The following is a 22,200-nucleotide window of genomic DNA, read 5'->3' as shown; positions in this document are numbered from 1 at the left end:
TCACGTTATATTGGGGTAGAGGTGTATATAGCATTTATTTTAATACAATTTTATTACTAATCCCCTCCGTGCTGCCTTCCAGATGCAAGAAAAACTGATGTTGGGAATATGTTGCCATGCACCAAGGCTATGTAAACCTCACATAGTCTCCTTACCCAGGAAAGTTCTGATCGAATAAAGTTTTTAGAGTGCGTAGTATGTTTTACATCAGTATATGCAAGCACTGAAATATAAAGTGACTTAACCAGTGTGGAAGCCCCATCCTAACATGAGACCACAACATCTACATTTGGTCATACCTGTGATGGTGGCAGTTTTTTCAGTTGATCACATAAGACAAGCTATTGTCAGGGAGAGCAGGACATCTCCCGAGTATATGTAAACAAATCTGAGTGTGAGAGAATTCACTTATCTGAAATGGCATGTCACCAGCATTATAATTCAGGTTAGGCATCACAGGACGCTATTCCCAAAGTGATTTGCAAAGCTGAAACAAACTCTAGTATTTGCATGCTTATCAAAATAGGAAATATAGCAGGCCTCTCTTTCTCTGGGGCACAAGTTATGCGTGTATTTTTTGTGTACCACTCTTGAAAACGTAGATGTCTAATAAATTTAATCATTTGCCCCAAACGTTTTGCATTTAGGACTAAACATCAATGCTGCTTATCAGATTTCCTGGTGTGGTGATGATTTGATTTGAATGAAGATGATAAACCTGTTGGACAATGTTCTTTTAAAACAGTACTGTTGTTGAGTAACAAACTTATTCCTATGTCTCTAAAAAGCTTCTGTGTTAATTCCACTGAGAGCTATTGTGAAGATTTCCCAGTTACTAATGCTGCTTTCAGATTGAGAGGTGACCAGTTGATGAGCAAGCGTGCTGGAGATCAATAGTTTAAGGGCCCATCTACACTACAAGAACAACATTAGCTCATGATTCTATGCTGTGGATAGGTGTGTCGGATGACAGATGCTCCTAGCTGTAGCAGATAATCATGCCGACACACAGTTCTTGTAGACAGGCCTAGAAACACTGTAACAAATTATGTGGACTACTGGTATAAGTAGCTGTTCAAAGCTCTAGTCTCCTAACTGGGATAGGAATCTGTAAGGTGCCACTGCACGTTTTTACTCCTGCAAAAGCCTGTAAATAGCAACAAAAGAACATTAACAGAGAATGAAAAGTGTTAAAATACAGAAGAATATGCATGCAAGAAGGTGGTTGGTATTGGGGAGCAGTTGAGTATTCAAAATTTTGTGGGCGCAGTTCAAGTCCTAGGTTTCCCAGGGTTTACGGCATGCCAGGGGGAAACTAACAGGTGATGTAGAGATGCTAATATTCTGGGTGCATGTTGGAGCTCAGAGTCCCAGGAAAAATTCTGGACGTCTTACAAATTTTCTTAAGAGATCTAGGAAGTGAGTTTTAAAATACCTGCTTAGCTTCTTTGCAGTGCTCCTCTTAGTGCTCCAGTGGTGCTTATGGTCTGAAATATTGGTGTGGGACACTTGTGCTAAATTTTCAGTTTGTCCTTAATTAGGCCTCACTTTTTGCATGCATAATTTTACACCTATATTTGATGTCACTTAGAAGTCCTAGTCCTGGATTGTGTCTGAAAACTAGGACTTCAGACATCTGTGGCATAAATTGCAGATACAAATATGAACATGAAATTGTTGGCAGTTTCCACACACAAAGCTAGAGGCCCAGTCTCTGAAAATCTAGGTTTTAACATGGGGTAGCACCAATAGATGTGGAATGGAAGGAAATTTCTCTCTGCTCTCAGTGCAGAAAGTCCTTAAAATGATTTAAAATTTGTTCTGACTCTTCGGCTTTGTGTTTATTTTTGAGCAGAATTTCCTACACACACTGAATTCCTGGAAGCTGTAACTAGTGCTATGAGGGCTCTCTTGCAAACAATGGCATCAAAGAATATATCTCAGGTGAGAGAGGTTTTTCTACCAAACGTTGGGCATTCTGGTAGATACAGGTTCAGTAAATTTACATCAGATTGTACTTGAATGGTTTTGAAACAAACCAATCTTTAAAGAGTGCTAAATTCTTGTAACTTGATGTTTAATGTTTTAAGCGTTGTAATAGTGCTTATTAACACTGCTAGAATTACAGGTTTAATAAAATTCATCCTAATTTTTCTCATAGATAAATAAGGTTGCTGAAAAAAGTATGCTCCTGCAACAGGGGTGGGCACACTTTTTGGCCTGAGGACCACATGTGGGAATGGAAATTGTATGGTGGGCTATGAATGCTCATGACATTGGGGTAGGGGTGTGAGAGAGGGTGAGGGCTCCGGGTGAGGGCTCCAGCTGGGAGTGAGGACTCTGGGATGGGGCCAGAAATGAGGAGTTCAGCATGTGGGAAGGGGCTCTAGGCTGGGGCAGGAGTGCGGGGGCGGGGGATAAGGGCTCCGGCTGGAGGTGCGGGCTCTGGTGTGGGGTACAGGAGGGGGCTCTGGGCTAGGATTGAGGGGTTCGGAAGGCAGGTGGGGGATCAGGGCTGGGGCAGGGGGTTGGGGCACAGAGGGGGTGGCTCAGGGATGTAGGCTCCGGGCGACGCTTACCTCAAGCAGCTCCCGGAAGCAGTGGCATGTCCCCTCTCTGGCTCCTGGCTGAGGTGCAGCCAGGTGGCTCTGCACGGTGTCCCATCTGCAGCTGCCGCCCCTGCAGCTCTCATTGGCCATGGGAGCTGCGGGGGATGTGAGCAGTGTGTGGAGCCCTCTGTCTGTCCCTATACGTAGGAGCCGGAGGGGGGACATGCCAGCTGCTTCTCGGGAGCTACATTGAGCCATGGCACATGCGGAGCGGGCCATGCCCCCGACCCCACTCCCCGGTGGGACCTTGAGGGACAGATTAAAAGGTCTTGATAGTTTCTTTAGTGTTGTTAATGGTTTAGAAGGAGTTATTCAAATATTTCAGGTAAATATGTGGCTTTTGGTTCAGGGCTTTTTACCTGCAGAGCCATGACAATGAGCCTTGAGCCTTTTTTGGAGGAAATTCCTAAAGGAGTAAAAGGATAGTTTAATAATCTCCACGCTGATTCCATCTTCAGTCTTAACTTTTTTCATAATATACAGATGCTGCTTATCTCTTATGGATTTGTCTGTCTTATATAGAAGCAAATGACCTAAAGATTTTTCCTTGAAATAGTGTTTCTCTGGAAATTTAAATTTGTCTGACCTTTACTTTTCTTTTAAACAGTGTATGACTCCTGAGCAGCTGATGACTTTATGTGAAACTAGTATTCATAACAGTAATATCAGTGTTAGAGTAAATATAGTTAGCATCCTGGGAATTGCTGGCAGCGTGCTGGCAAAAATAGAAGATACAGCTGAAACACTAAAGGTAAAAAATACATGGGTAGCAACCCCGAAACTGCTTTAGTGACAATTACATGCCATTGTTTTATAATGCCATGTTTATAAAAATAAGTCTCTCTTTTCAGATGATTGGAAAATTTCTTCTTGAGGTTGCTATGAAGGATTCTTCTCTTGTGGTAGCTGGAGAAGCTCTGGATGCTCTCTTTGATGTTTTTGCAGATGGGACAGAGGCTGAAAAAGCAGCAGTTCAGATTAAATTGCTCCCTGCACTGAAAGAATTCCAGCCAGTCTTCAAAATACGGGTAGGCATCTCACAAACTAGTAACCAGTACAAGGCCTCAAAACACAGTCTAAGTTAACACTTGAGATTAGTTTTGCTTCTTGTACTACTAGGAAATTTTGTGAGATATGCCCACATGATTTTAAAATATTCAGTGCACAAAAGAGAGCAAAAAACCAAATCTCACTTGCTCTTAGTATGCTTTAGATGGAAAGAAAAGTTCCTTTCTTGACAGTCAATTTAACCATGTGCATAAAGAACTAATCCCATATTTACTACGAGGCACCTTTGGTGTTATTGGCCATCTTTCTCTGAAATCCTGGTACATTGATTCTCCAAATTCATCCATGGGTAGAGAGGGCCAAACATGGTTAACCTTTAGAGAGGAGAGAGGAAATCCTCTTCTGAAACTAGTTTGACTTCTTGTTTTAATTTGCATGAGTGTCCAAATGTGCATGTATTTATCCTGTTGCTGCTTAGTTAAGATAGGTCTTAACCAGAATCCTATAGTGTTAAGTGAAATTATACAAGTGAAACTTCTGATCCCTCAAATTAATTTTTTTTTTCTTTAAAAGGGTGGTAAATTTTCAAAGCATTGTGTTCCTTTAGCCAGGTGACACCCAGGAGGCTAAAAGCTCCAATAAAGTTTTAAAATAGATACATTTTTATTTCCATAGTTTATTGCTGGATGGCCTAATATCTATTAGCCCATCATTCTAGGGCACAACAAATTCACTCTAGCAGAAGCGGCTGTCATACTCCACCAATTGACCCTTCATTAAATGTGAGTGCTTTGCCCTAAAATATCTACAGAGGATAAATACATGTTACAGATTTAACTGTGTAATTCTTGAAAGGCAGGAGCATCATATCCTGCCAGTGGGCATCTGAGGAGTGATTGGCTGTCCTAATCTGAAAATCTGCCTTCTCAATTTTATATATATATATATATATATATATATATATATATAATATATATATGTGTGTGTGTGTGTGTGTTTTTATTGCAGATGCGAAAAGAAGGAAAAGCACAGTACAGTACAGATCAGTTGTGTGTTCTTGACAATGTCAAAATGAATTTGAGAAGATTCATTGCCTATCAAGAGACATTAGGGGGAAAAAAGACTTCTTGAAACGGACTTTAAGGTTTTCTTTATTGATTGTCAAATATATAAGTTTTGAATTCTAGAATTTTGGGGAGAGGGAGTTCTGTTTTTATGTTAACATTGCATTTCTTACATTATACGTCTTTTATGCTCTCTGGGAAGATGCAATATTAAAGCTGGATTCAGCATATGAAAGTATTGCATTACTTTGAAATTCCATGTTCATGCTGGCAAGAAATGATGTTGCAGTCTTGGGATATGTAAATACAGTTTACTCTCATTGTGTGGAAACCTTCATATACCCTGGCACAGAATTATACCACAAGAAATTAGTTAAAAAAAGAAAATCACAGTTACCTAAAAAGTTGAGAAAACTCAGAAGAAGCCTAGACTTTTTTTTAGAGGATCTAAGTAGTGGCTGAATGCCTACGAAAGTTAAGGTATACTGTCAGCTGTGTTCAGAATTGAAAGGGAAGCTTTGGCAAGTTTCCTGAGCAAAGTATGATAGGTACATAGATTATGATCAGCATTTGGATTTTTTGTCCTTTAAGGCTTGTCAAAGACGAAGCTATGTCAAATTCACTTTCATCCAGTACAATAAATTCCTACATGACAGGCAATTATTGTGGAAGTTAGTTTAGAAGAAACCTGCAAAAGATATTCAGCCTGATTTTTCACTTCATTTTGTGGGTATTCAGCTTTCTGAAAATCAGTTCAATAGGCTTTACTACCCTTCTGTAGATCCTACATTAAGGTAAAAGTTTGGATTCGGGGAAGTAATACACCTAATAACAAATACAACTATTTTTGTATTGAAATGTGATATAAAAGATTTTTTTTTAAATTGTTTAAATGATATCTACTCAAATGTGTGTTAGAGATTTTAAACTGAGACCCGTGAAATGCCTATAAAATACATTACCTATTTTGAAAGAAGTGTCACTGATTATGGATGCATAAAGACAAAGATGGACTTTTATATATGAAACAATTTTTATTAATTTTTTAAAATGTATTCGTTTAATTCATGAAAACAAAAGTATCTCAAATACACAATGTAGAAAAATAAGTTTAGGGGATGTGTGTGTGTGTGTATGTGGCTTTGGAGAACTGGGAATACAAACATTACATCTAAAAACCAATCAGTTTTATTCATTATGTGAGGTGGAGCCTTATTCAAAGACAAATAAAATTGGGAAGAATTGAACACTTCAAAGATGTAAAATATTGTATAAACCTTTGGGAGGGAAAGGGGGAGTATTTTTAGAGCTTACCTGTTAAGCCTTGTTGCGTGATTGAAATGGAATATTTGAAGACTTTAACGTTCTGATGCTATTGTGTCAGTTCCACAGAGGTTTTAGTAGCGAACACTAAAGTGGATTCTTCTAAATACTCAGTATTTTAACTGTTCTGATCAGATTTTTACCCCTATCAGCCCAGAATTTTTTACCAGATTCCAGGAATGGATATATTTTGCTTTATTGTTCAGTGTCCTAGTCCCAGTGAGGAGAAGAAAAAATATATTACTTTATCCCTCTGGAAGAGGAGATTTTACTCACGGCTTCTATGTGTGGTTTTCCTTTTTGGACAATTTTGAGTTTGTCCATTGTGAATATACGAATCATTCCTAAGTGTGAACTAGCAGACTTTTTAATAAAATATATTTTGCAGTAAAAGTTAGAGAAATTAGTGTTGAAAAACTAACTTGGTGGTTATTCAAGAATGCTCTAGTTCAAACAGGAATTAATTCAGGGAAGACCTATGATCTGTGTTATGCAGCAGGTCATTCTGCATCCTACAACTCTGATACCTCTGTTCTAGTCCCTCGTGTCTGCAGTTTCTGCAGGCAGTAAGAAGCTGTAGCACAGCCCATGCTATCCATGTCACTTCTCTGGCCTTCTGCCAGATCTGCTTCTGCAAGAGCAGTCAAGTGGCTGTTCACTTGGCTCCTGATCTTTTCTTTCCATTTTGTCCAGCAGTAGTATGCAGCCTTTCTTTCTTGTCTCTCTCCTGATTCGGATATTGAGCTGTGCAAATACAGAGCTAAATCCAAGCAGTGTTCTATTTGTGAGGCAGCTTCTACAGGCTCTTTGGAGAACTAATTATGCCCTTCCTGTTCTGAGTCAGTTGACAGTTGCACTGAATTGGGTAGCCATGTTGGGTGGTGGTGTCCCCACATTCACTCAAGAAACCATGACTTCAGCACAGAACAGCCCAATCTGGAGACTCAGAGCAGAACAAAAAGGAAAAGAAAAGGTGTAATAATAAAAACTAAAAGATATTTTTCTTCTGATTCCGATACCTTATCCCCTACTGAGGAAGGGGAGATCTTGGGTTCAGATTCTGAGCAGGACATTTAAAAGATACAATAAAAGATTTTTTTCTCCCCTGAGATCATAGAATCCTACGATTAGAAGGGACTGCAAAGGTCATCTAATCTAACGCTTCTGTTTGAAACCACGTGCATCCACACTGTAGATCCAACCTGAGCAAGCACTAGAGGACAAGCCCAAAGGCAGATGCCTACCTTGTAAATCCTTGCTTGAGACAGAAACCTTACTGCACGCATCCTTCGTGGATGTAATTGGAGAGGAATGGGAAACCCTGATAAGGGTAAATGCATAAGCAGGTATGTACTTAGACATTACAAGTTGCAAGAGCCAAAAAATGCCATTATAGGTACGCCAAAGGTGGTGCAGTGGTATCACTAGCAAAAGATAGGGTAATCCCATTTGAAAGGGATTCTTTCCCAAAGATCCAGCTGATAGAAATGTGGAAGCCACTGTCAGAATGGTCTTCTCAGCTTCGTTGTCCATTCATAAGAGCATCTACATGCTTTGCAAAAGCCAGTGTCCTGGCTTGATGACCTTAAAGCCATGAAGGACAGAGACTATCCTGATTTTTCTGTCTATGCTTAAGAAAATTTCCCTAGCAACAGCTTTTGGAGGCATATGCCACAATGCATGCAATGAGATTTTTAGCCAGAGCCATGGATCCAACTCATCAACCAGATGCAACATCTGGCTTTGCTCCAGGAAGGTTGATGTTTGCTCCAAACAAATTCTGTGATCATTTAAATTCACAAGCTTTCTACTCTTTGGGTAAAAAACAGACAAAATAGTGGCAGAAAGCGCTGAAACAGTCTTACCCATTCCCTCCCAACTCAGTACTCTGAAAAGGGACTACAAACCCAGTAACAGACAAAAACACTCCTTCCATCTACCTCACAAATGTACCAGAAGAAAGAGAGCAGGTATACTGGGGAAAACCCAGGAACTGAGGATCAAGAGAAAAATCCAGAGTGGATCCACCATCTCTAAGGGCAGGTCTTCACTACCCAGCAGATCGGTGGGTAGGGATCGATTTATTGGGGATTGATTTATCGTGTCTCGTCTAGACACGATACATCGATCCCCAAACGCGCTCCCCGTCGACTCCGGAACTCCAGCCCGCAAGAGGCAGAAGTGGAGTCGATGAGGAAGCAGCAGCGGTTGACTCGCCGCCGTCTTCACAGCCAGGTAAGTCGATCTAAGATATGCCCCCTCACCCCCCACCCCATCCCAGTGTAGACTAGGGCTAAGATCCCACTATGGCAAATGATCATGCCTCCTCCCAGGCCTGAATCTAGGAGGCAGAATTTCCCACTTCTCAGGTCAAGTCTACACTAGCAGTGCTGCATTGTAGAACTCTCTCCCGTCAGCATAATTACTCCACCTTCACAAGAGGCAGAAGATATGTCAGCAGGAGAGCGTATCCTGCCAGCATAGTGCCAGTGTGGACAGCACTTGGGTCACTTTAACTTGCATCACTCAGGTGGGTGTCTTTTTCACACCTGAGCAACGTAAGTTAGATTGACTTAAGTGGCAGTGTAGACCTGCCCTTTTAAGAAGAATGGTCTCGGTCAAGCACAGACAGGTGGTTGAGGGAAGTAATGAGTTGTAAATACTCCCTTGAACTCAAGGCCCTGCCCTATTTCTCTTTCATCCAATCCTCCTTCTTGAGTGACTCCATCCAATGTGAGTTGGTGTTAAAACAAAATTTCACATTGTTCTCATAACACAAAAACTAGGGGTCACCAAATTAAATTAATAGACAGCAGGTTTAAAACAAAAGGAAGTTTTTTTTCCCACAACGGACAAGCAACCTGTGGAACGCCTTGCCAGAGGACGTTGTGAAGGCCAAGACTATAATAGTTTTCAAAAAGAACTAGATTAGCCAGGGTCAGCAGGGATGGTGTCCCTAGCTTCTGTTAGAAGCTGGGAATGGGTGACGGAATGGATCAGTTCATGATACCTCCTCTGTTCATTCCCTCTGGGGCACCTGGCATTGGCCACTGTCAGAAGACAGGCTACTGGGCTAGGTGGACCTTTGGTCTGACCCAGTATGGCTGTTCTTATGTTCCTATCTCCTGAACATAAGAACAATAAAAAGAATTGCCTCAGAAGAAAGATTCTTAGGACTATGCTTCATTTTCTTCATTGTCCAGAAGCATATGGGGGGTGAGGGGTATCAGAGTCATCCTGGATCTCAAATGGCTCAACAACTAGATGAAGAAAATGAGATAGAGAGGCTAGCATACCTGTCCCAAGGGGACGTCCTCATTTCTGTGGACTTAGCACAGGAGTCAGCAACCTTTCAGAGGTAATGTGCCGAGTCTTCATTTATTCACTCTAATTTAAGGTTTTGCGTGCCAGTAATACATTTTAACATTTTTAGAAGGTCTTTTTCTAGGTCTATAATATATAACTAAACTATTGTTGTATGTAAAGTAAATAAGGTTTTTAAAATGTTTAAGAAGCTTCATTTAAAATTAAATTAAAATGGAGAGCCCCCTGGACGAGTGGCCAGGACCAAGGCAGTGTCAATGCCACTGAAAATCAGCTCACGTACCACCTTTGCATATGGCACAGATTTGCATATGGCACAGTCCACTACCATTACCAAATGCTCCTATTTTGCGTTTTCTTCTTCCAGGGTCTTTGCCAAGTTAGGTGGGCTCAGGTTTCAGGGCAGTCACTTGTACCTCTTCCTAGATGACATCTTGATCAGAGCTCCAACCCACAGTGCCACAATCCAGATGCTAGATCTGCTTCAAGCACATGGATTTGTGATAAACACCAGGAATTGATGCTTGATTCACTCCTCAAAAATAGCTCACATGGGAGTGGAAATGGACACTTCTGTGGTAAAGGTGTACCCATCACTGGTCGATTCCACAAGATCCATAACCTGATATCCGTGTTGGTAAAGTGTGCAAGGCTGACCATAGCTCATTGTCTACAGCTACTTGGCCTCTTGGTTTTGTGTTCAGGAATCACCTCATGAGCAAGTTCCCATATCAGGTGGATTTAGTCCTTTCTCCTCAAAGCATGGAACTGGTCACTGTAACGCATGGCAATGGTTCCAAACTAGATGCTGATCTCTCTGTAGTGGTGGACAATCACACAGCACATCTGCAAAGGTCTTCCTATAGGCCTTTCAGACCAGGAGGTACAATCAGTGCCAGCCTGGGGCACAGGAACTGTGCACGGTGCCTGGAACCCCAGGGAAAGGTACCATAGCAGCATCCTGTTGGAGCTCAGAGCTGTCAAACTAGCCCTACAGAGGTTCCAGAACTACCTAAAGGGTGAATGTGTTCTGGTTCAATCCAACAGCAGGATCACTGTTGGATTATATCAACAGTGGTATATATCAACAACAAAAGGGAGAACAGAGTGTAACTCTGCCCGCACAAGTGATGGAGATAATGGAATGGGCAGAGAGGACCCTCCCTTCCATAAGAGTAATACAATTGAAAGGAGAGCTGAACCAAAAGGCAGACCTGCTCAATCTGGTTCAGTCAACAACTCAGATTGATGTCTGACTCAGGAGGTCTTCACTCTGATTTCATAGGAGTGCAGTCTTCCAGCAGCTGACCAGATTGCCGATCAAAGAACTTCACTTTGGAAGCAGACCCCAAATCTCTGGGAAGGGATGTTCTTCACACAGATGGTCACAAGACCTGCCCTTTCCACTTCTGGGGAAGGTGATCCAGAGGGTAAGGTAAGAAGCAGCAAAGGTGATGGTGTGAGTTCTGAACTGACATTGGAACTATCATTTCAGCTGCCCTTGAGACCAGATGTCTTTTACCCAAGCCCATTCTTCCATCCAGACCCACACTGGCTACAACCAATAGCCTGGCTATTGAAAGGGAACGGTTAACTCAGACTATATTCCAAAGTGATTGGAACTTTACTCTCCTGCAGGCGAGCTTCAACACACGGCCTACTTCTCCATCTGGGCTAGGTTTAGCTTTTGGTGTTGAAAACACACACAATCCCATGCATCCTGGTATCCCAGTTATCCTGGATTTTCTTCAGGAAGCCATAGACCAGAGATTTCAGTCCAGCTTCATAGCATGTCAGATGTCATCTGGAAATAGCGTTCCATTTACGAGACCTCTGGTTCCTTGACAGAGAACCCTCAGGTATCCGAATTTCTTAGAGCAGTCAGGCTGGCTAAACCTGTGATTAGACCAAACTTTCCTAGTGTGACCTACCACTGGATTAAAAGCCCTAACAACCTATCCTTTTGAGCCACTGACACATCTCCAGTCTACCTATCCTATAAAACCCATTTTTGTGGTCGCCATCATGTCTGCTACATGAGTCTCTGAACTGGCAGCTTTATCTATGCAGGAATCCCACTGTGTATTCCATGACTAGGTGATACTAAAAATCCCAGAATAGATCTTGCCTACAGTGAATTTTTCCGTGCGTCACAGGAGATTGTCCTCCCTCCATTCTGTTCAAAGCCACAGCCCAATAGAAAAGCTGTAGCACATTTTAGATGTTTGAAGAGCACTGAAGAGTTATGTCAAGGACACCAAATCAACTAAATGACCAGGCTCCTTGTTTGTTTCCTTTCATCTGAAGTGCCAAAGGCTCAGGGTATCCAAGCTCCCACTAGCTAGATGGATCATGCTATACATTGTTGAGGCATATAAAGCACCAGGTGCTTCTCTGCTAGATGGCATCAAGGCACACACCACAAAATCTATGACGACCTTGTGGACAGAAAGAGCTTGCGGTTTCACCAGAGGTCTGTGGGTCGGTAACATGGTGATTGGTTAACACCTTTATTAGACACTATAAAATGATCTTTCTGTCCTTTGCAGATACCTCCTTTGGCAGAAGGTGCTGCAGGCAGTGATCTAGTAATAGCACTGCCATTTTGGGCAATTAACTCTAGGGGCTTGTGACACAGAGGCCTATTGGTGCCAATTGGCAAAAGGCTCACTGTTCTTTACAAGCAGCTCCTGTCTCAGACTTGACAAACTCAGTGCACCCATTACACACTTTCATGGTATTTATCCATGTAGGGTAGCATGTAAGGTCTGCTGAAAGCTTGTAACTTACTGATACCCATAATCATTGCGAGATGTGTGTATGGGTAATATTTAAGGAATAATGTAACTATTTTGAAAATTACGACTGCATGGTATTGGAGTACAAGTGAGTCACCAGGGAGTCATGCGTCTTGGTGATGGTCCATTCAAGCAGGAGGGGATTATATAATGTATTGTTTAATTGCCTACTATTGCAACAACACAGAAAAGTCAACGGAAAAACACCAAAGATATACTGTACCCATAGAAACCACTTGGAAGTGAAGAGGAACAGTATGACAGTGAGGGGATTGCCCTGTATGTGAGTAAAGACAGAAGGCTGAGTCAATATATCATTGGGTGGAAAAAGACACCCGGGAGCTATTCGCTGATTAGGCACCTTGAGACAATGAGGTGCTTCATGAAAGACTGCCCTGGCTCCTTGGGGCCAGCAAAGGCTATAATGAACTGTGGGATGAGAATCTCTTTGAATCTCTATTCTTAAAATACATTTATTTTTGTTTTACTGTGATTAAATTCAGGTGTTGTGTCTGATGCAGGACTGGTGGTCTAAGGTAAAACTGGCTAACTGAGGCGAATTGTTCCTTTGAAAATGGAGGATCTGGGACTTCTGTGGGTGTCCAGTGAACAGGGGTTGTACACACCAGGGGGACACTTTGCAGGCACAATGGCAGCAGGACAATGGCAACAAGGTGACTTAGCTTTGGGTGCTCTGAGAAACATCACAGGGCTCTTCCCTATCTCATTCTGTTTTTCTTATCCATCCCTACTTCTGTTCAGTGCTTGCTGCTTCCCGTAACTATCATAATAGTGGGAGATGCAGAGCTTGCAGAATGGTAAATTTCTTACCAGACAATTTCCTTCCTGCTAGCAGTATCTTCCATAATTCTACCCTCTCTGGATGGCTTAACAGCCAAGGAACAGTATTTAATTTGGTAGTTATACTTGTAGACCATAGCCTACTGTACATAATTTATTAGCTGGCATTGAAGTTATTTTTACTAATCACAGTGTATGAGTTTTTACACAGTTTTGGAATGAATCACGTGGCAGCAGGCCACAGAAGAGGGGCGTGGCTAGCATTGGCCGTGCTATACGCTTGAACTGCCTCCGGAACCCGGAGATAGGGAAATAGCCAATACGTATCAGAATTATGAGAGATGTTGCTAGCAGAAAGGAAATTATCGGGTAAGAAATCTTGCTGTCAATCATCACAGTGGCTGCTTCTAGCCTTATAATCTATAAATCTGTTTATAGGCTCCATCCTTTAAGATAATGCAACTCTGACCACAAGCCCAGACCCGTTTTCTGCCAGGGACTTTGGTTGATGAGCTCCATGCGTACAGAAACCCAGTGAAGTTATATGGTGCCCAGCTGCCTTGATTTCTTCCATGGTCAGTTGTCTGCAATAGCACGGACAGCAAATTCTTGCCTAATTTTTGTCCATACCCTTGGTGCTAGGTTTTGGTTTTGCAGTTCTTAGCCTAACTGTTAGTGGGTTTTCAGGTTTTTGTTTTTTCAGTATCTTTCTGTCATTTAAGCCTTGCAGCCTGTCGTAGCCTTTTCCAGGCTTGATTATGGCTGAGCTTGAAGAATTCATGAGGGAAGAGTGTTACTGAGTTCTTGCCTGGCCTGCACTGTCCTGTCTTCTTCAGTCTATGAAGATAGAAAGGGCTTTGTCCTCAGGAGCTGATACTTTGGATGTTTAGGGCACTGACAAGTAAGAGCTGGTAAACTGTAGGATACTAAGTTAGCCCTGGTAACTGTCCATACTATGTAAAAATCCTTAGACGTGGAAAATTACACGGCACTTACAAGCCCTAGGATAGCAAGAAGTTAATCGCCTGTGGTCCATAAACATGGTTTTGAGGTATGAAGACAAAAGAAAAGTTATCCTAATTTAGATACGACAGAACAAGAAGCACTGTTCCAGAACATGACGAGCTACTATGAAAACAACTACTGTTACCACTAGAAAAAGAAATAAATGTTCCACAATAGTATGTTCTGCTGTGCAGTCTGCTCCCTCCAGCCTTTACCTTCCTCAGTCTTTCCCTGCTGCTCTAATATCTGGTACAATTTTCCCTTTGTCCTTGTAGGACTGATGAGCTGCTAGAATTTTTCCTTCCGAAAAGCACTCTTGCTGAGTGAACACGATCCTTCATGACACCTTGAGCTGAACATTCTAAGCCAAGTTGCAGATGACTACTACTTGTAAGCTTTGAGCCTCAATACAAGCTAAAAGAGCTACCTGATGAGTTACCTTGGCAACCGTACAATGGTCTGAGTCTGCAGATCTTTAGCATGTCACAATAATTAGGCAGCCGATACAAAGGAGAGGATCATATTTTCCCTGTACTATTAAAATAATTATTTGTACAATCAGACCACTGTATGACATTTGCATCCATATCTCTGTGGGCCAGGGCCCAAATCTATGATAAAGAAACAAACGAGGAAGACAAATTGCTGAGGCAGCAGCTTTTGCATTTGATTTCTGCTGATCTTTCATCTTCAAACTCTAGTCCTCCTTCTCACTCCCCTGTGGAGCATCCTGCTACCCTTTTCCAAATCTTCCTTGTAAAGATTATCTATGCTTTTCAGTGTAAGTTCTATATGTCCTATACTGTCACTTTTAGATCCTTCATATGTTCCCATCACCACCTGCGGACTACCTGAACAGCGTGGGTCTTCCTTCCACTGCAAGTTAAGATTTTTATAATCAGTAACCCTGAGACTTGTTTTTGATGCTGCACTGGACCAAAAATGTTTTGTTTTAATCAAATAGTAAATTTGTGTTGTGTTTTTGTTCTGATATTAGAGGGTTGAATGTTAGAACGTGTGGGTATCCTCTTTTGACTGACTTTTCTTTTTAAATTCTACTGGCAACATAGCAGAAAGAAAACAAAATAATATATTTGAAAAATGCTATATGCTTTATTATTCATTGCCCTGTCTGTTAGCATGATCTGTGTACCAAGACAGTAACTGGCTAATGTATAGAAGACAATAGAATACTCCCAATTGGATTTGTAGGATCCAGCAAATTAAAGGATCCATGGAGAAAGATTAGGGTGTTTTATATTTAGATAGTGTCCTTTGTTTCAATTCAGTTACTGCTGGGGTGGAAGGCAGGTTAAAGAGCTGGCTGAATAGTTTGAAAATATATACAAATTTTGTGAAGTTTTTGAAGTAAAATACTTTGCCAAGTGAGTGAATGGGATAGAGGAGAAAAGTGAATCTAATCCAATGGAGCTGGTTGCAGTTAAATTCCTTTCCTTCCTACTGCTCATCAGAGAGTAGGCAAAACATGCTTTGTGATGCCCCATTAGTGTGGAAAAAGGAGGGAATGAGAAGGTTCCATGGCAGTTAAGAGTGGCAGTTGGAAGTAGGAGGGGTGTGAAGGATGTGTAATTGACTAAGGAAAGATCCTGTGAGGCAGGGAGAAAACAATGTGAAGTAGCATAGATTGTGTAAATGTGGAAAATTGAGGAAAGGCTGGAGTTGTGTTTAAGGCACAAGAGTGGATGGCAGGAGTTTGGGTTCCATTCCCAGTTTATACAGTCTTCCTGTCTTGGCAAGTCATTCAGCACCCTCCGTACCTCACTCTCCCTATCTATAACACCTAGCATATAGAGAGTGTATGTTGTAAAGTATCTTGAAGTGCTCCTCATGTAATAATTATTGAAGTTGTGAGGTGAGGAAAGGAAGAGGCTTGGAGAAAGAGAGCACAGAGAGAAAGTCAGAAATCTCCCTGAATAGATAAGTGAGGTCCTGCTTCTCTCTGAACAGACATGCGTGTGAGCATGTCAACCTAGTACCTGCTGTATACTTTTAGTCAGAAGTTCAGTAGTGGGACCTGTTGGCAAGGTTCTTTTAAACTGCAAAGCAGAACTATGTTAAAAGACTTTGCCTGTGGAGCTCCCCATATGTTCCTTCTGTCAGAAATGATTTAACATTTCAGGAAGGTGACCTTCCATAGTAATCACCTCATAAATACTGAGATTAACACTGTACTTAATTTTTTAAATACAGTTAGCACTTTTCACAGCACTCCCTCGAAGCAATGCTTGAAGTGGGCCATGCTATCCTTACTCCCCTTCAGTACCTTTCTCCAGAATCTGACCCGGAACAGTTAGAATGCTTAACCGAACAAAATCAACATAGCTTTTTTTTTTTTATACAGGTCATTAATAAAAAGCCATACATGCCACCTTAAAATACAGATCTTCCAAGCTATAACTAAATCCACAAAGAGAACAAAACTATGGCAATGAGCTACACTGGTGGACTGTGCATTGTGTGAAGAAGTACTTCCTTAAATTTGTTGTAAACCTGCTGCCTATTAATTACATTGGAAGACTCCTAGATTTTGTGTTATGTGAAGAGGTAAATAACATTTCCCTATTCACTTTCTCCATACCATCCATAGCTTTATAGATATGTCATGTCCCCCATTAGTTGTCTCTTTTCTAAGCAGAACATTTCCTGTCTTTAATCTTTCCTCATATGGAAGCTGTTCTATGCCCCTAATCAGTTTTGTTGCCTTTCTCTACACATTTTTCCAATTCTAATATATCTCTTTTGAGATGGGGTGACGAGAACTGCACACGATATTCAAGGTGTGGGCATACCATGGATTTCTATAGTGGCATGATATTTTCTGTTTTATTATCTATCCCTTTCCTAATGGTTCCTAACATTCTTTTAGGGGGTGGTTTTTGTTTTTGTTCTTTTTTTACTGCTGCTACATGTTGAGTAGATGTTTTCAGAGAACTATCCGTGATGGCTCCAAGATCTTTTTCTTGCATGGTAACAGCTAATTTAGACCTCATCATACTGTATGTATAGTGGAGATTATTTTTTCCATTGTTCATTACTTTGCATTTATCAACATTGAATTTCATCTGCCGTTTTGTTCCCCAGTAAGTCAGTTTAATTAGAACCCTTAGTAAATCAACTTCGGACTTAACTGTCTTAAGTAATTCTGTATCGTCAAATATTGCCACTTCACTGTTCACCCCTTTTTCCAGATCGTTAATGATTATGTTGAACAGCACAGGTCCAGTAAAGATCTTTCGGGGACCCTGCTATTTACCTCTTTCCTTTGTGAAAACTGCCCATTTATTCCTGCTTTTTGTGTCCTGTCTTGTCACCAGTTATTGATCCATGAGAGGACCTTCCCTCTTATCCCATGACAGCTTAGTTTGCTTAAAAGCCTTTGGTGATGGACCTTGTCAAAAGCTTTCTGAAAATCTAAGTGCACTGTATCAGCTGTACTGAAGTCAGGTACTGTACTGTATCAGTAGTACTGAAGTCAGGTTTACCAGCCTGTAGTTGCCAGGATCGCCTCTGGAAACTTTAAAAAGAAATTGGTGTTGTATTAGCTACCCTCCAGTCATCTGGAACAGAGGCTGATTTAAGCTATAGGCTACATACTACAGATAGTAGTTCTGCAATTTCATGACTGAGTTCCTTCAGAACTCTTGGGTGAATGCCATCTGGTCCTGGTGACTTATTACTGTTGAATTTATCTAGCTTCTTCATTTTTGTATCGGTCCCATTTTAGAAATTAAATGATACTTTGGTGTATTTCTTTGCTATTCTCCCCCTCCCCCACCCCGATGTTAAATTTAATTACATTGTGGTCGCTATAACCAAGCATTTCAGCTATGTTCAGCTCTTGGACCAGATCCTGTGTTCTACTTAAGAGTAAATCAAGACTTGCCTCTCCCCTTGTGAATTCCAGGACTAGCTGATCCAAGAATCAGTGATTTATGATGTCTAAAAACTATATCTGCATTTGATCCTGAGGTGATTTGTACCGTCAATATGGGAGTAGTTGAAATTTCCCATTACTGAGTTTTTCTATTTTTTTTTCCAAAGCCTTCTGCATTCTACAAATACAATCACAATTTTGTAACCAGGTCATGATACACTCATTTGACCTAGTTAAAACAAAATTGTGTCCACACAGCAGCTTTTATCATAATACAACCAAGTGTCAACTGGACTGGGTTTTCCACATCTCCCATGCTACTGAGCACTATTTGTATTAGTGTACTGGGGACAGGGCCGGCTCCAGGCACCAGCACAGCAAGCAGGTGCTTGGGGCGGCCAATGGAAAGGGGCGGCACATCCGGCTCTTTGGCGACAATTCGTCAGCGGGTCCCTCAGCAGCGGTGGTAGAAGTCCCAATCTCCGCCTTTTTTTTTTCTTTTTCTTTTTTTTTTCCCCACCGCTTGGGGCAGCAAAAATGCTGGAGCCAGCCCTGACTGGGGAAAACTTGGACAACTATCCCGTAGTGCCTCAGCTGCTGCTGCCATCAGAGAAGATTATAGGTGTTCATTCCATGATGTTTTCTGTCACCCCCACTTCCCCTATTCAGATTCTGGGACTGATTATAAAATCCCCATAATCCTCCCTTCTCATGGATACTGGGTTTACACTTCAGGTTGCTGAGTCTTTCCACTTCGGGAGTTTCCTGCTTAAAAGCAAAGCAGGTCAGAAATGCTTATAGAAGACAGAGAAATCAGTGACAGGGGAGCTGCACTTCAAGAGGTTTTTGTCCAATTATACTACAGAAGCAAACCACAGAAAAGTCAGTTTCTGGGCTGAACAGACCCAGCTTTACCCAGTAGTAGCCAAGAAACCTGTGAATGACAAAGTTCACTTTCAACTCTGGCAACATTTAGAGCATCAAACCAGGCCTGTGAAATACTATCCCTGCTACTACCAGCTTCATTAGTAGCTGAGAAGCTGCACAGCAGCACTGACTATTGCTTTCTGGCGGAGCTGTTAGGTGTGGGGAATGTGATGGTCTTGTCATAAAATCCAGAACTGTATGCCACTGTGTTAGCCCTCTGCCTCAGCAAGAGTGTAGTCTGCTCAGTTCACCAGCAAACTCAAGACTCTACCATGTAAAGTCTTTTCTTTGTCTTGCAAGTAACAATACATGAACTCCAGTTCCTGAGTTCCCCAGGGTATGTCTACAATATGGAATTATTCCGATTTTACAGAAACCAGTTTTTTAAAACAGATTGTATAAAGTCGAGTGCACGCGGCCACACTAAGCACATTAATTCGGCGGTGTGTGTCCATGTACCGAGGCTAGCGTCGATTTCCGGAGCATTGCACTGTGGGTAGCTATCCCATAGTTCCCGCAGTCTCCCCCGTCCATTGAAATTCTGGGTTGAGATCTGAATGCATGATGGGGCCATAACAGTGTTGTGGGTGATTCTGGGTAAATGTCGTCACTCAATCCTTCCTCCGTGAAAGCAACGGCAGACAATCATTTTTCACCCTTTTTCCCTAGATTGCCCTGGCAGACGCCATTGCATGGCAACCATGGAGCCTGTTTTGCCTTTTGTCACTGTCACCATATGTGTACTGGATGCTGTTGACAGATGTGGTACTGCAATGCTACACAGCAGCATTCATTTGCCTTTGCAAGGTAGCAGAAATGGTTACCAGCCCTATATCACCGTCTGCAATTGGAAATTGTTCAATCCTTTTGTAACCTATGCTGCTGTAGTGTGCCTCTGCTGGGCTCACTGAGGTCTGGGGCGGCGCATGACAAAATGGGAATGACTCCCCCTCATTCCCTTCTTTATGTTTTGTCTAAAAATAGTCATCCTGCTAAATTTGGGCAATGTATAGAGAACCAGAGAGCACAGCCCTCTGGTCAGAGCCCATATCTGCAGAATATAAGCTGCATGCCTTCAGCGCGGTGCCCCTGCAACAGCCCCCCCTTTGCTTCCTCTCCTACACCCCTCCTGCTACCGTTCAGTGTCCCCCACTGTGTGATGAAGTAATCGAATGCAGATAAGAACACTAATTTTTAGTAATAAAATGAGGGGAGCAGCTCCCGTGCTATGATATCCATGTATTACAATCTTGATGAAAGGGCAGGGTGAGGAGCTCAGCCCCAGTCTTTTTCATGAATGTTTTCAATCCTTTTGCACCATCTGCCGGGGAAATGCAACCGATCATTCCCATTTTTCGCCAGCGCGCCGGCCGACTCACCGGAGGCAACCAGGACACTCACGGAATGATGAGGTTTTTCAAGGCTTTTGTACTGTCTGCCATCAGGAAAGGAAGGGGAGGTGATGCTGCTGTTCAGCGCCGCAGCACCATGTCTACCAGCAGCATGCAGTAGACATACGGTGACACTGAAAAAAGGCGAGAAACGATTTGTTTCCCTTTTCTTTCACTGGGGGGAGGGGGTTAAATTGACGACATATACCCTAAACCACCCAGGACAATGCTTTTGATCCTGCAGACATTGGGAGCTCAGCCAAGAATGCAAATGCTTTTCGAAGACTGCGGGGACTGTGGGATAGCTGCAGTCCTCAGTCCCCTTCTCTCCCTCCGTGACTGTCCGTTTGATTCTTTGGCTTTCCGTTATGCTTGTCATGCAGCATTTTGTTGAGTCCCTGGTGTGGCCTCTGGAGATTTTTTCAAATGCTTTGGCATTTCGACTTCTTGAATGGAGCTCTGATAGAGCAGATTTGTCTCCCATAAAGCGATCAGATCCAGTATCTCCCATACGGTCCATGCTGATCAGTGCTCCACGCTGGGCAAACAGGAAATGAAATTCAAAAGTTCGCCGGGCTTTTCCTGTCTACCTGGCCAGTGCATCCGATTCCAGATTGCTGTCCAGAGCGGTCACAATGGTGCAGTGTGGGATAGCTCCTGGAGGCCAATACCGTCGAATTGCGGCCACACTAACCCTAATCCAAAATAGCAATACCGATTTGAGCGCAACCTTCGTCGGGGAGGAGTACAGATATCGATATTAAGAGCCCTTTATATCGAAATAAAGGGCTTCGTTGTGTGGACAGGTGCAGGGTTAATTCGGTTTAACGCTGCTAAATTTGGTATAAATGTGTAGTGTAGACCAGGCCCCAGAGATGTCGGTCTTTAGTGTCCAGTCCCTCTCACTGGCCACTCACAGAATTTAAGTTTGCAGCCTCTAAAGAGACAGAGCACACATACATCCTATTAGTTTAGCGACGGTTTCACACTTATTTATATATAATAGCATTGAGATGGTTTACAGTAAAAACTAATCACAAATTTATTAATAAAAAAGAGATTTAAGTGATACTAAGCAAGAGAAAAACGGGCAGGTATGATTACAAACAAAACAAGATACACTTTCTAGTGACTAAAACTTAATTTTAGCATGTTACAATCTTTATTTAAGTAGGTTTCAGAGTAGCAGCCGTGTTAGTCTGTATCTGCAAAAAGAACAGGAGTACTTGTGGCACCTTAGAGGCTAACAAATTTATTTCAGCGTAAAAATATGGAATGCTTCATGCAAATTTGTGAAGTATTCCATATTTTTATGCTGAAATAAATTTGTTAATCTCTAAGGTGCCACAAGTACTCCTGTTCTTTTATTTAAGCAGTTTTCTCGCATCAAATTGCCAGCAGCTCTAGCCCTTCAAAATCCAACTTTCACAGTTCCTGTTCGCTAAGTGATGGACAATTAGAATGCCTTTTGGTTCCCCTTATGTTTCCCAAAGTCCATTGTCTACCTCCAAGGCCAGGAAGACTTTCTGGGGGTGCAGACTCTGTCCCCCAGTGTTTTCACTAAACTGTCCTCCATCACTTGTTTGTTTGATTGCTTTGTTTATATTATACGTAATTGTACCTTCATTGTCATCTGCCTGCAATCAAGCTGATCAGACAGGTAAATTCACATTCCTTTGTCTAGGGCAGAGTTAATTTATGCACTACTTCCAAAACACATTCTATACATATATTTCCAGCATACATACAGAATTATTTACAAATAATCCATACATACATCACTCAAAGATATTCCTGACCAGCATGTCACCAGATGCATATGATACCTTAAAAGATATGTTTTGGATACATATTGTGACAACAGTGTGTTGCAGATAGTGGTTGTGTTAGGCCTGATAGAAGTTACAGTATAATGGGCCCTCTGCCAGTGGGCATTGAGGGGCTCTTAGGGTCTTATGGAAGCTCATAGTGAGTGGAATAGAGTTAAATGAAAAAAGCCATTTTTGATTTGCATGAGTTCATCATGAACTCAGGATGAAATTGGAGGGATACCTG

General features: G+C 41.9%; 1 protein-coding gene across 3 annotated transcripts in view; it reads left to right on the top strand.

Moving 5' to 3' along the window:
- The window catches only part of HEATR3 (HEAT repeat containing 3), a 33,960-nt gene extending 27,563 nt beyond the window's left edge, over positions 1-6,397 (top strand). For all 3 annotated transcript variants that reach the window (XM_032784059.2, XM_032784060.2, XM_032784061.2), the window contains 4 exons: positions 1,856-1,944; positions 3,217-3,360; positions 3,461-3,637; positions 4,626-6,397. In XM_032784059.2, the coding sequence (XP_032639950.1) occupies positions 1,856-1,944; positions 3,217-3,360; positions 3,461-3,637; positions 4,626-4,748 (533 nt within the window). In that variant the 3' untranslated portion in view covers positions 4,749-6,397. The remainder of the gene's footprint in view (positions 1-1,855; positions 1,945-3,216; positions 3,361-3,460; positions 3,638-4,625) is intronic.
- The last annotated feature ends 15,803 nt before the right edge of the window (positions 6,398-22,200 follow it).

The sequence above is a fragment of the Chelonoidis abingdonii genome, chromosome 19 (assembly GCF_003597395.2).
Source record: "Chelonoidis abingdonii isolate Lonesome George chromosome 19, CheloAbing_2.0, whole genome shotgun sequence".
NCBI lineage: Eukaryota > Metazoa > Chordata > Testudines > Testudinidae > Chelonoidis > Chelonoidis abingdonii.
This window is presented reverse-complemented; position numbering and strand designations above follow the sequence as displayed.